This window comes from Bemisia tabaci, chromosome 9 (assembly GCF_918797505.1).
Source record: "Bemisia tabaci chromosome 9, PGI_BMITA_v3".
NCBI classification, from domain to species: domain Eukaryota; kingdom Metazoa; phylum Arthropoda; class Insecta; order Hemiptera; family Aleyrodidae; genus Bemisia; species Bemisia tabaci.
The window spans coordinates 26,092,054-26,105,550 of record NC_092801.1 but is presented as its reverse complement, the minus strand read 5'-3'; the positions used below and the strand labels follow the sequence as shown (position 1 = coordinate 26,105,550).

At 35.0% G+C, this 13,497-nt stretch overlaps 1 protein-coding gene and 1 long non-coding RNA gene across 3 annotated transcripts; one reads left to right on the top strand and one right to left on the bottom strand.

The window, feature by feature from the left end:
• Nucleotides 1–521: 521 nt before the first annotated feature.
• LOC140225357 (uncharacterized) lies at nucleotides 522–3,408 on the bottom strand. The gene is made up of 2 exons (XR_011900477.1): nucleotides 3,007–3,408; nucleotides 522–2,185 (listed from the first exon to the last, which is right to left on the bottom strand). It is a non-coding gene; the product is annotated as an uncharacterized lncRNA (long non-coding RNA).
• Nucleotides 3,409–4,425: 1,017 nt separating this feature from the next.
• On the top strand, nucleotides 4,426–13,138 carry LOC109037664 (protein phosphatase 1 regulatory subunit 21). 2 transcript variants are annotated; one of them, XM_019052433.2, is made up of 6 exons: nucleotides 4,426–4,603; nucleotides 5,212–6,421; nucleotides 7,247–7,404; nucleotides 8,114–8,584; nucleotides 9,882–10,109; nucleotides 11,688–13,138. In XM_019052433.2, exons 2-6 carry the CDS (start codon nucleotides 5,212–5,214, stop codon nucleotides 11,706–11,708), a joined length of 2,088 nt encoding a protein of 695 aa, XP_018907978.2. In that variant the 5' UTR covers nucleotides 4,426–4,603; the 3' UTR covers nucleotides 11,709–13,138. The 2 variants fall into 2 exon arrangements, with proteins under 2 accessions (XP_018907978.2, XP_018907979.2); XM_019052434.2 differs by having other exon boundaries at nucleotides 4,427–4,590.
• The last annotated feature ends 359 nt before the right edge of the window (nucleotides 13,139–13,497 follow it).

Genomic DNA, 13,497 nt, shown 5'->3' with positions numbered 1-13,497 from the left:
TGTCAAAAATACCTCTGAAAGAATTTCACAATCCATGAAATTTTTTCTTGTATATTTTTCACTTTATTCCTCAGTTTTTTAGCTTCAAAATTTCAGAAATCAGGCACTCTAGAGATGTAGATGTACTTCCTGTGGATCCGATTTTTTTAAAAGTAATCCCAAAAGAAAACTTAATTTTTTTAAAAGAAAACTTATAGTAAAGACCTATACTTATAATGTACTTATATCAAAGTGTTTTCGATAGGTACACAAAATACCAAGTCAAAGTTATTAACTAAAGTTATTTTCCATATTACCTCGAAAATCTATTTTTCTAGGAGACAAATTGCCTCTTGGATGAATTCGATATGTCGCTAATAAAACTTTTTATATTGAAATACTAATTATATGTGATTGCAGGAACGTTAACAGAAATTCTCATAATTATTTCCCCTATGGCTAACTAGATTTATTCTCAACAATGTAACAAAGGAGAACATTTAAAGTCAAGAAAAAAAGAAGAAAAGAAAAAAACTCAGATGTATACCAACAAAGATATTTTATTACCATTATATCATTCCAAATAGACTCGTTTCTAAATTTAAGATGTACATTGATGATGTACAAGATGATCTTTTCTCTAGGGCAAACTAGAGATTTAAGAGAAAATTTTATTACCTAGTTCAGTTTTTCCATTAATTAAAAAAGTTGATGTATGGAACACATTGCACAAGTAATAAGCATAATTTGTATGAAAATAAGAAATTCTGGAGACTAGCCATATCTTAAAACATTGGTTTTGATAACTTATTATTCTTCTACAACCCTGTTGATAAGAGTCTCCTCTCGGAATCGGCACTATTAAGTAGATGTAAGAATTATTATCGATAAAATTGGAAAGCTGACGAAAGAACAGTATTAATGACTTTAGCCGTATTTGATGGAGCCTCAACATACGTCCAGAATAGGATGCTGCAAATACTTTCTATCAAATCTCATCGAAGCTGACAATGAATCTTCACCACTTTCTCAAGGAAAATATAACTTTTGCCACTTTATCATCAGATGTCGTTCCAAGGGTATATCCTTCATTCCTCACAAAAACATTGAAAGACATTCAACTCCATATATTGTTGAAAATCCTGACATTGAAGGATGCATGTCATTGAAAATCCTAAAACATGTCGTTAGGAATTCTAGGATGATGAATGACATTAAACGGCGCATGTCATTGGTCATCCTACGATTATGGATGACACATGTCATTGAAAATCCTAGGATAATCAATGACACTGAAAGACACATGTAGCTGGTAGCACAAAGGGAGCATGTTTACCATAGAGAACCCTGCAAAGATGAATGAAGTTTGATGTAGAAAATGTATACTAAGGTATTGATTGATGCGCCACATCTAGTCCGAATAACGCTTACTCCAGTAACTCTTCATTAGTCACCGGTGTAAAGTATCGTGAGATTTTGACTGCGAGACCCTCAGTTTTGGGGGGATGGAGTTACACAATGTCTATAATTTAAGCTTAATAAGTTATAATGATAAATCATGACATTCAGATCCACTTAAATGATGCCGACAAATACAGCTAGATCACTAAAAAGTATGACAGAAAATATTCAAGGCTTTGAACTACATAAAATCAAAATTTTCAGGTAATATACAGCACAAATATGTAACTCAAACTTGAGAGGGCATCAAACTTGCTGAGATGATGTTTCATGATGAGCATCAAAAGAAACTGCTTTCTACAGTTTATCAAAGTCCTTCTGTGTTGAAAGAGTATGCGTTAAGAAATTATATAAAAAAAGACTCACCAAATATAAAGTTCTTCTTTAAAACTTAAATTCAGAACACTTTGGTTTGACCTACTGATTCAGATATTTAGGCATTTCCAACACTGAACTTAAGTACACTTTTCTTCTTCGTTTGAAAAAATTAATATCTGGACAAATCAAACTTTGAAAGTCACTTTTTATGATTATTTAAGTTGCCTACACTAAATCTTCCTTGATATCAATGTTGTTTGAAGCACTAAATGATGAATTTTGAGGTGATTTGATTTTGCTGCTAACTCTCTACCAATGATTGCTCAGATACAGGATGGGCAATCAGATCATAGAATATTAGCCGCTTGGAAATTCCAGAATACTTGGAAATAAATCTGAGTGCAGATGCTCGTCTGGAGTGAGGCCACTGAAAAATAGATGAAGAAAATGACATTACACATTAGCTTCACACCTAATAAACCCAACTTATGTTTAGTTCTTATACATTTACTCTGTAAAAAGAATCAGCGATTGTTATCATTTAAATATTGAATACTTCAGAACTAACGCATAAAAGTTCTGTGAAAATCACCATTTCATTTCCGTTGACTTCTGAGAGACTCCGCAACCCCTTGAGGTATGTTATTGTGAACAAATACTCCACACCTAACAAGGAGCACCCAGCAGGTGAAACCAAAATCAATTACTCATTGAGTTCAGCTTATCTCATCCGAGATAGGTTACAATGGACAAGGACAATTCCAACCCTGAGCACAGATGAAAGTACTTAGCGGAGAAGAAGTGAGATGCAGTCTGAAACTCATTGATTAAGTATATACGTCGACAACTCATAAGCAAGCTCACTGCTCGAGTGCTTACACGAGTCTACAAGATATAAGCCAGTGGTACCTTGCATTAGCCAAGTAAGATTCGAATAGACTACAATCACGAGAATTTTGGCTTATTAAGCTGAATTGTGTTCTTGCCGAATTAGTAATTCAACGTCTGGAGGACAACTGAGGATCAGCTGTCCTGCACTTTCGCAAGGAAATATGTTGAATTCAAACAAACAGAGCATGGTACAAAGTGGTAGGGAGGTTAGCTCTGAAAAGGAAAACTAACTTTCGTCCCTCAGCGAAATAACTAACTAAGAGATAAATACTTCGGCTTTGTTTCTTGCACGAGCGGCAGAATTAAACACCGGTAAAGAAAATGAAAACGCAATAAAAACATGGGGAAAATACTTACTTTAACAAGTGGACTTTACAATCAATTCCATAAGCGCTCACGACTCAAATCACAACAACTTGCCTGTTGAAGGACGCGCGGCGCGCGCATCCAGACTCCTGCATTTCTCCGCAACTCCAAACGCACTACACACGCGGCTAGATGCGCTCGCCTGGACTCGTACCCGACTCATTTTCGTTCAACCGCTAGAGACGGTGGATGAACACCGTCAGAAGCGCGCTTATCAACTCAGTCTCCAATCTGCCGCTAGAGACTGTGGACGGAGACTGTAAGGAGCGCGCTTAGCAATGCCATCTTCAATCTACTGCTACATTTTGTGGATAACGCGAGTATTGGAGCGAGCTCCTGTACGGGCTAATGGATCCAAATGACGGAGCTCAATCTTGCTAACTGGGTTAAAACTCTGCAAATTATTTTAATTTTATATAAATTGAAGATTAAACATTAGAGATGTAAAAATGACACATTTAAATGGATCAGTCCATTTACTTGAAGCTTTCCTTTTTTAGGAACATAGGTTTTCCTCGCTTTACAGGTAGGTACTCTAGGTTTTCCCAGCAGCAAAATATTTGCTGCTTAATAAATTTTCAGAGCACTTTTTTTTTTTCATTTATGCTACATCAACTTTTGAAATTTTTAGCTTTGAACTTGTTTTCTTCAGAGTCACTGCAATGGATGTGTAGTGTGTAGTATAGAGGCGCGACTGACACATCCGTTTAGGAAAGGAATTTTTTGGTTTTAATGCATAAATTGGCTTTTATTTTCTGATAATTTATTTTCTTACTTGAAAATAACAAACAAATATAGAAAAAGGACAAGGAGAAAAATAAGTACGGCTTGGACAAAAATAGACACGAAATCACTGATAATTAACTATTTACTAAAAAAAAAACTACTTGGTAACAAGCACCAAAACATGATGTGAACAGTTGTTCAGTTCATTTCATTATTTTCATATTTTGATTTTCTTTCTTGAGGTTATAGGTTTGGTAGGAAACCGCGGGAAGATGGATACGACACTCGAGAAAATTCTGGAAAACAGAATCCCCATTTCCAAAATGATCATTGCGAGAAAATGTCCAGTTTAATCTCAATACCTCCGATGAAAATATAAACAATTCCTTAAAAAAATGGCTTAAATTCCGGGAAAAATCCGAAAAAAGGCAAAAATTCCAGGAAAAATCCGAAAAAAGGCAAAAACTCCGGGAAAAATCCGAAAAAACGCAAAAATTCCGGGATATTCCGGGAATTACAAAGATTCCGGGAAAAATTCCGAGAAACTTCAAAAGTTCCGAAATTCGGAATTAGTTCCGGGAAACGGCAGCACTGTAAGTTACAATCACTGACGACTGTCAACAGCCATCGAACACCTGCAACGTTGGCGTATTTTGATTACTGATTAAAAGTCCTCCCCCCCCCCCCCCTGCCACCATTCGTTTTATCCCTTCGGTATTCATTTTAGCAATTCGTAAACAAGGTGGCATTTTTACCTGAGGGTTTGTGACTGTGATAAGATTTTCCTTAATTATTTCTTTTTTGCTCAGAAAGTATGCATCATTAGCTTTGATATTCATCATCTGTAATGTAAGTCAGAAGGGTGAGTCGATTTTACACACCTTATCAGTTCAGTGCAACAGCACTCTACCTGGCTGAAAGAAATTTATCTTATCAGCAATAGGAGGAAATTTATGATCTAGCTTTTAAATTAGTCAGCAGGATACGTTGCTTGCTATCACCAGTAACACCCTCCTGTTGATATACCTTTGTTCACGATGGCAGCTTGAGGGTGCTACGTTAGTGTTTTTTAATAGATAAGGGCTGACCTGCGTATACATCCCCGCAGAAGAATTCAATGAACCAAATTCCCCAAAATTGAGAGACCTCGTTTTCTTAGCGCATTATTAGATTATTTTCATTCGAAGTCTACAACCACAGTTCATACTGAAATCAGGCTGTTGCTTTATTAGCTGTGTTTCTAGAACGTTTTGGTGTGGACTCTAGAAACACAGATTTAGTGGTTGAAGTGGAGTGATTTGCATTGCCCCTTTTACTAATACTTTTAGACACTCCATCTCCATCTCCATCTCTAATGGATGATAAGAAAAACATTGTAAAATATTATCAAAGATTGTGGCGTTTGACTTCATTTTAATTTAAATCAACTGAAGACCCAAGTTAACCCTTGAAAATTGTTTTAATTTTCAGATGTCAGAATTTAGCGACTCCTCTGTGAATCGGACATCCCCTATTCCAGGTGGAGATCTCCAGGTCAAATATCAGAGAGTAGCTGCAGAGTACTCAAAAATTCGTGCTCAAGCAACTGTGCTGAAAAAAGCTGTTGTGGAAGAGCAAGGAAAAAATGCTGAGCTTCAAGAACGTCTACGGGAAAAAGAACAGAGCCTACGAAAGACAGATCAAGAAATAGAATCGCTAACATTCCGCAATCAACAGCTTACAAAAAGGGTAGCATTCCTGCAGGATGAGCTTGACAGTTGTCAAAACAAGAAAGTGACCAAGAAGTCGTCCGTTCAGAAGCCAAATGAACAAAGTAGTAGCAATGTCTTGGACCTGGAGTTCAAGAAAATGGTTGAGGAAAATGCTCAGCTGTTGTCGAAGATGTACGACTCGGAAGAAGAGCATAAACAAGAAATCAGCCTGCTCAATGAACAAATAGATAAGTTTCAAAAAGAGATAGATCAGTACAGCAAAGTGAACTCAGTCGCGGAGGAAAAATTCAAAGCAACAATCCTAAAGCTAGAACGTGAAAAGGGTGAATTATATGAAACAATAAAACTTCATGAGCAGCATTTGAAGTCCTTAACTGAAGAACTAGTCAATCTCAATAAATTTAAGCTTGAAACTGTCCCGCACTTGGAGGCTGCGCTTCTGATCATCGCTACTTACTTGCCATTTATTGACACCTCCTCCCCGAAACTAGAATGTAACATCTCTAAAGAGCTAACAGCCAAGAGAGAAGTAGAAAACCTAACGCTTTATTTTACACTATTTTTCTCAAGCTTGAAAAAAAGACTGCATTTACTGCACCCTTCTGTAATGAAAGATGTGCCTGCAAGTGAATTCAACACATCGTTAGCTTGCGATGTGGTGAGTGACCGGTCCACAAACTTGGCAAATTTCCTCTCGCCATTGTTTTTTAAATTTAGCAAACACTCTAAATCGCTTCTTCCATTATTTCTGCAAAGTCTCAGTGAAGAAGAAAAAGCACCGTGGTGCAATCCAGAGCTGCGAAAGATTAACCAGGATTTGTCAAGAGCTGTACTACAACTCATGCAGTTTTTCATGAAAACTTCATCTTTGCTTGAAAGTTGTGTGGGGCAAACAACTATGCAAGAGACAGGTGGCGTTAATGCAGCGTTGATCAGACTCCTCTTTACGGCAACACGGTCCCTTGAAGGTACTTTTTACGTTTAAGACCTCTATTCTCGTCAGAATTGGATCGCATGTAGTGAAATGAAACTAATGCAATTATAGTGTTTTCTGAATCATACAATTTTTTCTTCAACTCAGAAAATACCAAATATATGCACAGTAGGTAATACAATTTAAAGAATTGTTTTCCTTTAAAATCAGCAATTTCGGTAGTTCAACGAACAAAAACTATCGGCTACTCTAGGAATTTTTCAGATAAAGAGGCTCAATTTTTACACCACTGTAATTGCGCCAGTTTCTTTCTACTAATTGCAATCCAATTAAGGCATTTTTAGGTATAATTTATTTTTTCTCATCAAAATTGCATGCCGAATAAGTTAAAGTTGTTTAATTAGTCCTGAACTAGCTTCTAAGTGAGAAATGTTTTATGACTTACATTAAAATAAGTAGGTATTTTAAACTTCCTCAAGGCAAAAAAAAAAAAAAAAAAAAAAAAAAAAAAATATTACTTACTGAGCAATGAGCAAATTCGTTATTGAAAACAAACTTGCACTGAAAGGTAATAAATAGAATTAATTTCACCCTTTCCTTCCTTTTTGACGAGTGCATGGTAATTTTAAAGTTTCTCATGAAAATTTAGCATTCTGAAAATCATGACATCATAGAGAAGCATTAAAAGTAATTTAGTGCCTGATTGAACCAAAGTAGGCCTTGGTTTTTCTAGTAAACCGGAAATTCAGTGCACTCTTAGTCGTTCATTTTATGTAGTAATTATTCCAAAAACCGCAAAAACAGTTATTTTTTCTGATTACTCGATCAATTACTTACCTTTTCTCTCTCATTTTTACAGAAGTCAGATCAACTTTTTCCACGAAAGAAAAAGTGGAGAAGGATATTCTTTTAGACAACAAAATGAACTTCGAACTTTTAAATGTGCAGTCAGATTTACAAACCACAAATATTAATTGTGTTCATTTGCTCGCCAGTTTATCTGCGTCATTACAGTCGGTAAGTCACATAGTGTAGTTTTAATTTTTTTCTGGTTTGTTTTAGGTAATTGAAGATTCTATTTCAGAGTCTGCTACAAGCATGGCACTTTTATAATCGTTTTTCGTCCATGTTGATGTTGTATTCATCAATTTGATTATTTTGACAAGGTTTAAAATTCATCACAATGTCAGCCTCGCTCTGTTAACATGCCAAATGGTCTCTTTATGTACATAAAGTGGCGTAGCAGAAGTCTGTTAATGATATTTTCAGGTCTGTGGGTAACATTATCGGTGAAGTCGTTGATGATATCTTGAGTGAAGCTATTGGTGATAGGTACATTAACTGAAATTCAATGGAGTTGACAAAGCATATAGCTCAATGAAGTTAAGTGAAGTTGTTTGTTGAGATTGTAACTTCAAAGATTTTTGGTAATGATAGTTTCTTAAAACTATAAGTTTTATGTTCAGGTACTTCTCTGCAAAATATTGCAAACCCTCTTTAAGTCTTAATAAATTATGAATTCTCTAGTACCAGTGGAAAAATGAAAAATTGCTTCTAAAAAAACGGAAAATAGTAATACATAGGTATGACGAAGTAAGTTTCTGGTTGGGAGAGGGAGGTTGTACATATTTCAAATCTACCAGCAACAATCTTTTGTTCCAATCTTTCATTCCTCTTTATTCAACCTCCCCACTTGTTAATTTTATCGTGTCATTGATTTTTTCAGTTACTAAGTCTTCTGTTAGAATTGAATTCCTCCGACATTCCAGAAGATCTAGCAACTCAGCTCAAAAACCAACTCAACAACAAAGAAGCGAAATTGGAACTTGAGGCGAATGTTGCTTCTCTGAGAAATGTAGTCAAGACTGAGGATGATGCTGTGTGGAAAACACAGTTGTTGAAGCAATTGGAAGAAGCACAGGGCACCATAGTTGAGCTTGAAAAAGAACTGATAAAATTCAGAAATGAATTCAACATATTGAAGATGAAAGGAGAGCCAGTACCTAGTCCACCTGAACAAGATCCAAAACATTTCTCCGATCCAAATTTGATGGGAAAGATCGATCCACCAATATGCTTACCAGCCGAGGTCGTGGAACGAGAGGAGCAGTTGAAAAAGTACTTCTCCGAACAGATGAACAGCATGGTCGTTAAAAATCAAGAAGCACTTGCCAAAGCTAATAATTTTTCACTTGAGGTAATGGCTACACTCTTTCATCAAGTTCCAGTTTTTATTTTAAGCTGTAAACCATTTAGTTTTCCCAACGTTTCTGTTCTTAAATATTTTTTTAAACTTTGATGATGAAACTGCGCAAATGTGTAACCCAGTTGTGGTGTTTTAAAATCCACGCTCCTATACTAATTGTTAAAAGGAGACTAACGCAACTCTAAAGCTTGAAATTTTCATACCTAGAATATTCTTTACATAGGGAAGAAAAGTCGCAGAAGTTTTGAGTATGTAACTATTTGCTTGTCGTGTAGGAAATAAAGTATGACTGGAAATCTGTAATGTTACAAACTGAGATGCGCATTTCTGCAATATGACTGTCGATTTGTGATTGCTGATGGGTCTAAGAACCCCAGCTTAAAACTTCAAATTGAGTCACATGAGCATTTGGCTCAAAAAACACCTTTAAATGTCTTTTTAAATTGGAATGATGATATTTTGAAATTTTCAGTTTGCAAAATTTACCTCCAAAAAAATTGTGTCACCAGTTTTATCTGCCAGTTGTTGGCCTCTCAAAATTATTGGTCAGAGTAAAATTCCACTCTACAGTTTATTGAACTACATTTAATAGAAGGGAACCAATGGGATTGCTGTGTTTTTTAAATGGTACAACTTCTTGTTTCCTTAAAAAAATTCGTAAGTACGTACAGTGATAAAATTCATGTCATCGGCCTCCTTTAAAATTAACAATTCTTTGGTGGATAAACATAAACTGTTCGCTGTTTTAGGAAATTTTTCAGTTAAAAATGCACAATTTTTACAACACTGTAATTGAATTGGTTTCCCTTTAATAAATGCTCTGCACTCTATAGACACAAAAAATGAGAAAATAGCCTGCAAATTATTCTGTAGGATACTAGAGTCGTTGATTTTGATGTATAATACTCAATTTTTTACGAAACTCAACAAAAACTGTACCTTTGAAACATTAGCATTTAGGAACTGATGTCCCTTTTTCAAAAGACAATATCATTTACGATTGCTCAATCAGTGTACATGACAAATTTAAAACCAAAAACATGCTAAAGCTCTGAATTTTTTATTTTTTGAAAGTGTTCATCTAGATTATTTTTTACCTTTGAACAGTTTCCCCTCTTCCCACAAACAATTGTCCTTTCTTTTTATATTGTTTTTCAAAGTCATTTCAATTTTAACAAAGTATCGCCAATGGAAGAAAATTATTTGCTTGTTTAAAACAACACTCTATTTGGGCAGGTAACATGTCGCAAAGATATTTAGAAAGACTAATTTTTTTATTCTATTTCAGATGCACGCATTACAGAGGCATTTGGAGATAAGCAGCGAAGCGCGGAGAGAGAGCGAAAAGAAATTGAATGAATGTAATGACAAAGTATTAGAGCTCAATGAAAAGCTACAGCTGACAAAGCAGAGTTATGAAACGCAGCTTTCAACAATGTCAGATCATCTGGCAAACCTCAATGACAAGCTTGCAGGACAGACAGACCAGCTAGAGCAGTTTAAAATACAGTTAAACGTAAGTTTTTTTTTTTTTTTTTTTTTTTTTCTCCTGAATGCATGGCAGATTGAAGCTTTTTTCTCCCAATAAAAGGCAGCATTGAAGTGGGCATGTTCTGTCTGCCAAAAATTTTAAGAAAACAATAAAGTATCTACTAAACGGAATGTAATAAAAAAAACGGAACCCAAGGTAACAAGCTGTGGGCTATTAAATGAAATAAAAAAAAAAAAAAAAAAACCGGAATTAAAAAACTCAAACCTACAAAAAATAAAATTAAACCACCGATGCTTTTAGGCTGCCTAATGGCTCTAGGGGGCCCCGAAATGCATTGGTGATTTAATTTTATATTTTGTGAGTTTGAGTTTTTTAATTCCGGTTTTCTTTATTTCAATCAAGTATCTCTCCGAGGGAGTACTTCTCACTGATTTATTGATTGGATTGTGAAAGTAAATTAATTAGGTTTTTTTCCTATACTTTAATGCACATACAGGGTGTTGATAAGACAAAAAAACTGGGGAAATCTAGGGAGAGAGAAGGAGAAAGGAAAAAAATGAAAAAACGGAAGGGTAAGCAGGGAATTTCATGAAAAGCAATTGAATTTTGTTCAATTTTTGCAAGTAAATTATCGCCGAAGAGGTCTCCATTTAAGGCATATTTTAGCTCTGGGTTGGGCAGAGTAGAACTCCAACATGGCAAATTTTGTCCTCGTGATTTTTTAGGAATATGGATGGTATTCGTAACATTGGGTACAACAAAATTCAAGCAGGCAGTCAAATTTAGTTGTGCTAGATGCTTCAGATATGATCAGCATAAAATTAACTTTTGATTGAACAGATTGCTATCATAGAGTTCAATTCCACCTGCAGGTTGATAATTGAATCGCCTTCAAATCATTGAATTTGATTAAATAAGTGTTAAAATCTGTAGATTTACGTTATTGAAGCAAAATGCGTGGGATCAAAGGCAAATTAAATCACAGTCTCAGTTATTCTAGCATTTATGAGTTTCCAAAGGGCACCATTTTTGGGTGTTGAGAGCTCCAAGAAAACCCAAGATGGAGGAGCAAATATAGAACAGCCGCCTCATGGCGATACTCTCTAAGCGAATTTTATTTAAAGTTCCAAACCTCTTTGGGAAGTTCTGTGCTGGTTTGTCTCATCAATCACCAACACCAGTAGACACCGTTGTTACCAGATTCAACCAATCAGATCCGTTGGTTTTCGATAGGTTGAACCTTTTTTAGAACCACCTTGCGAGATGGTACCAAAATCAGTGCGATTCGTAAGTTACCGAATAAGAAGTTCCGAACTTGAGTAGAATGGCAGCTCGGAGGTTCAGGCACACATTTAGTAGGTACCAAACCTCTAAATAAAATTTGCTTTCTTTCTGTAAAGATACTTTAACTCTACATTCGGAAGCTAATGGAAATGGTCAGTTGAGGATTACAATTCACTCAATATCCTTACCCAGTCTAGAGCTTGTCCACTGTCCAGTGTTGTGAAGTTTGTCCACCAATACTTGACTATGGAACTTTTGCATGTGGTTTTTAATAACATTTCTGTCATTTGTTTTACAATGAGTTTCCTTTTTTTTCAGAATGCCAGAAGAAAAAAGTAGCATTTCGTCCTCAGTCCTCAGGAGTCAGTTTCGCAAGCATTTACCTGTGATAAAGGATATTTCCAAGTATGGATCAACTTCGAATTTTTTAATGTATACTGCTAATCGTGATCCGGTTCTAGCAAGTATTATAATTTTCCCAAGTGGGGAAAAAAAGTAGAACTGTCAGAACTATTGTTTCAATTTTTTTCTCTTGTTTTTTTAAGAATGACGTTAGGAAAGTGCATCATCAGGATTTGTTACTGACAAATCAGTGACTAAAGCTTGAAAATTTAGCCTCAAGCGTTCTTTCAACCACTGTCACTCTTGTTTCATAGCTTTATTTTTTTAGCAAATTTTTGAAGGAAGGTTTTCAGGCCATTTTAGAGATTTCTCTAAGTTCCTCTTTCTTAGAATGATTTCATTCCGTTCGCAAGGCAGAGGTGCCTATACGTTTTAAGTATTGTGAAAATTATTTTTATTTTAGCTTTTGTTTTAAAAGCAATTTAATTTTTTATTTTGGTAATTGATAGCTACTTCTGAAAATTTATCCTTCAATTTTTGATGGGCCAGCAATGTTTGGACTTTGTAAGTGTTGGGAAATTGTAACTATTTGCGTTACCTACTTATTTTCCTCAGGAAGCACTCAATGATCCCCACTACTTTTGATTTTTCTATTTTAAACAGGCGGAGTAACAACAAAACCACTCTGAATTTCCTTAACTTTATGATTTTTGCATCATGATTTGGTCTTTTCTCGGGTCTAATTATTCAAGAAGTAAGTAAGTATATAAAAAAATCCACATTTTTTGCAATAAGCGGCCTTCAGACCCATGTATAGACCAGTGTTAGACTCTTAACAGACAGGAAATTTCCAAATATGTGATGCATTATATAAAATATAGATTTTCAATGAGCAAAAAAGCATTAAATTACTGAAATTCAGCTAGGGTTGGCCAAAACACAGCCCGTCTCGATACTCTCCCAATAATTTTTGTTGTTGAGATAATTGACTGTGTATTTGACCCCCTTAAAATCTTACTTTTTGAGAAAAAGTTGAAAACTTTCGCAAAAGATTGCAATTCAAATGCTCTCCTCATCTCGCTGCCACTCCTCAAGTAAAGTTTTAATTACATATTTTCATGCCAAATACATTCATATGATTTTTTTCAATTCAATTCTTTTCAAAGTGTTTGGTTTAAAATAAATGATTATCATTATTTGATATCCTGTTTCCATAGAATGCAAAAACTAAACCAACACCTAACCGAGAGTTAACATTACTAGAAACCCGTGTATTCATGTATCATTGTATTTTTTAAATCATAACATGTAGTTAATAACTTTTCTGTCTCTACACAAAAAAAGACACGCCTATACAGAAACGATATTGTTATTCTGTAATCTGTTATAAACGAATTTGAAATTAAAGAAAAATTTGTTACACTTCATGTATCACTTCTTTTTGCTTATTTTTCAAAACTTATTAACACGAATCAATCTCTAATCCGCCATAAGAGCTTCTTTTTGCAAGCCCTAGTATCGACGCTAAAATTAGAAAGGCTTGTATTTTAATTGCGTTATTACAAAACCTTCGCTCTATTTTTATTTTTCAAAAGAGAACTTATGAGAACAATTATTGACAAACATCTTTTGGTTGCCTAGAAAAAATCATAAAAAATCTCACACGTAATTCACGGCGGTACTCCTACATTAAAGTTTAATGTGCAACAAAACGCAAAATGAAAAAAAAAGAGAAATGCATTGCTCCAGTCTCCGTTGCACCTTTTTAAGGTTTTTTAAAAAAAAA

Coding starts and splice junctions, on each gene's coding strand:
- LOC109037664 (XM_019052433.2), top strand. CDS start 5,212: ATGTCAGAATTTAGCGACTCCTCTGTGAATCGGACATCCCCTATTCCA. Junction 8,585..9,881: donor CTAATAATTTTTCACTTGAG/GTAATGGCTACA, acceptor ATTCTATTTCAG/ATGCACGCATTACAGAGGCA. Junction 10,110..11,687: donor AGTTTAAAATACAGTTAAAC/GTAAGTTTTTTT, acceptor CTTTTTTTTCAG/AATGCCAGAAGAAAAAAGTA.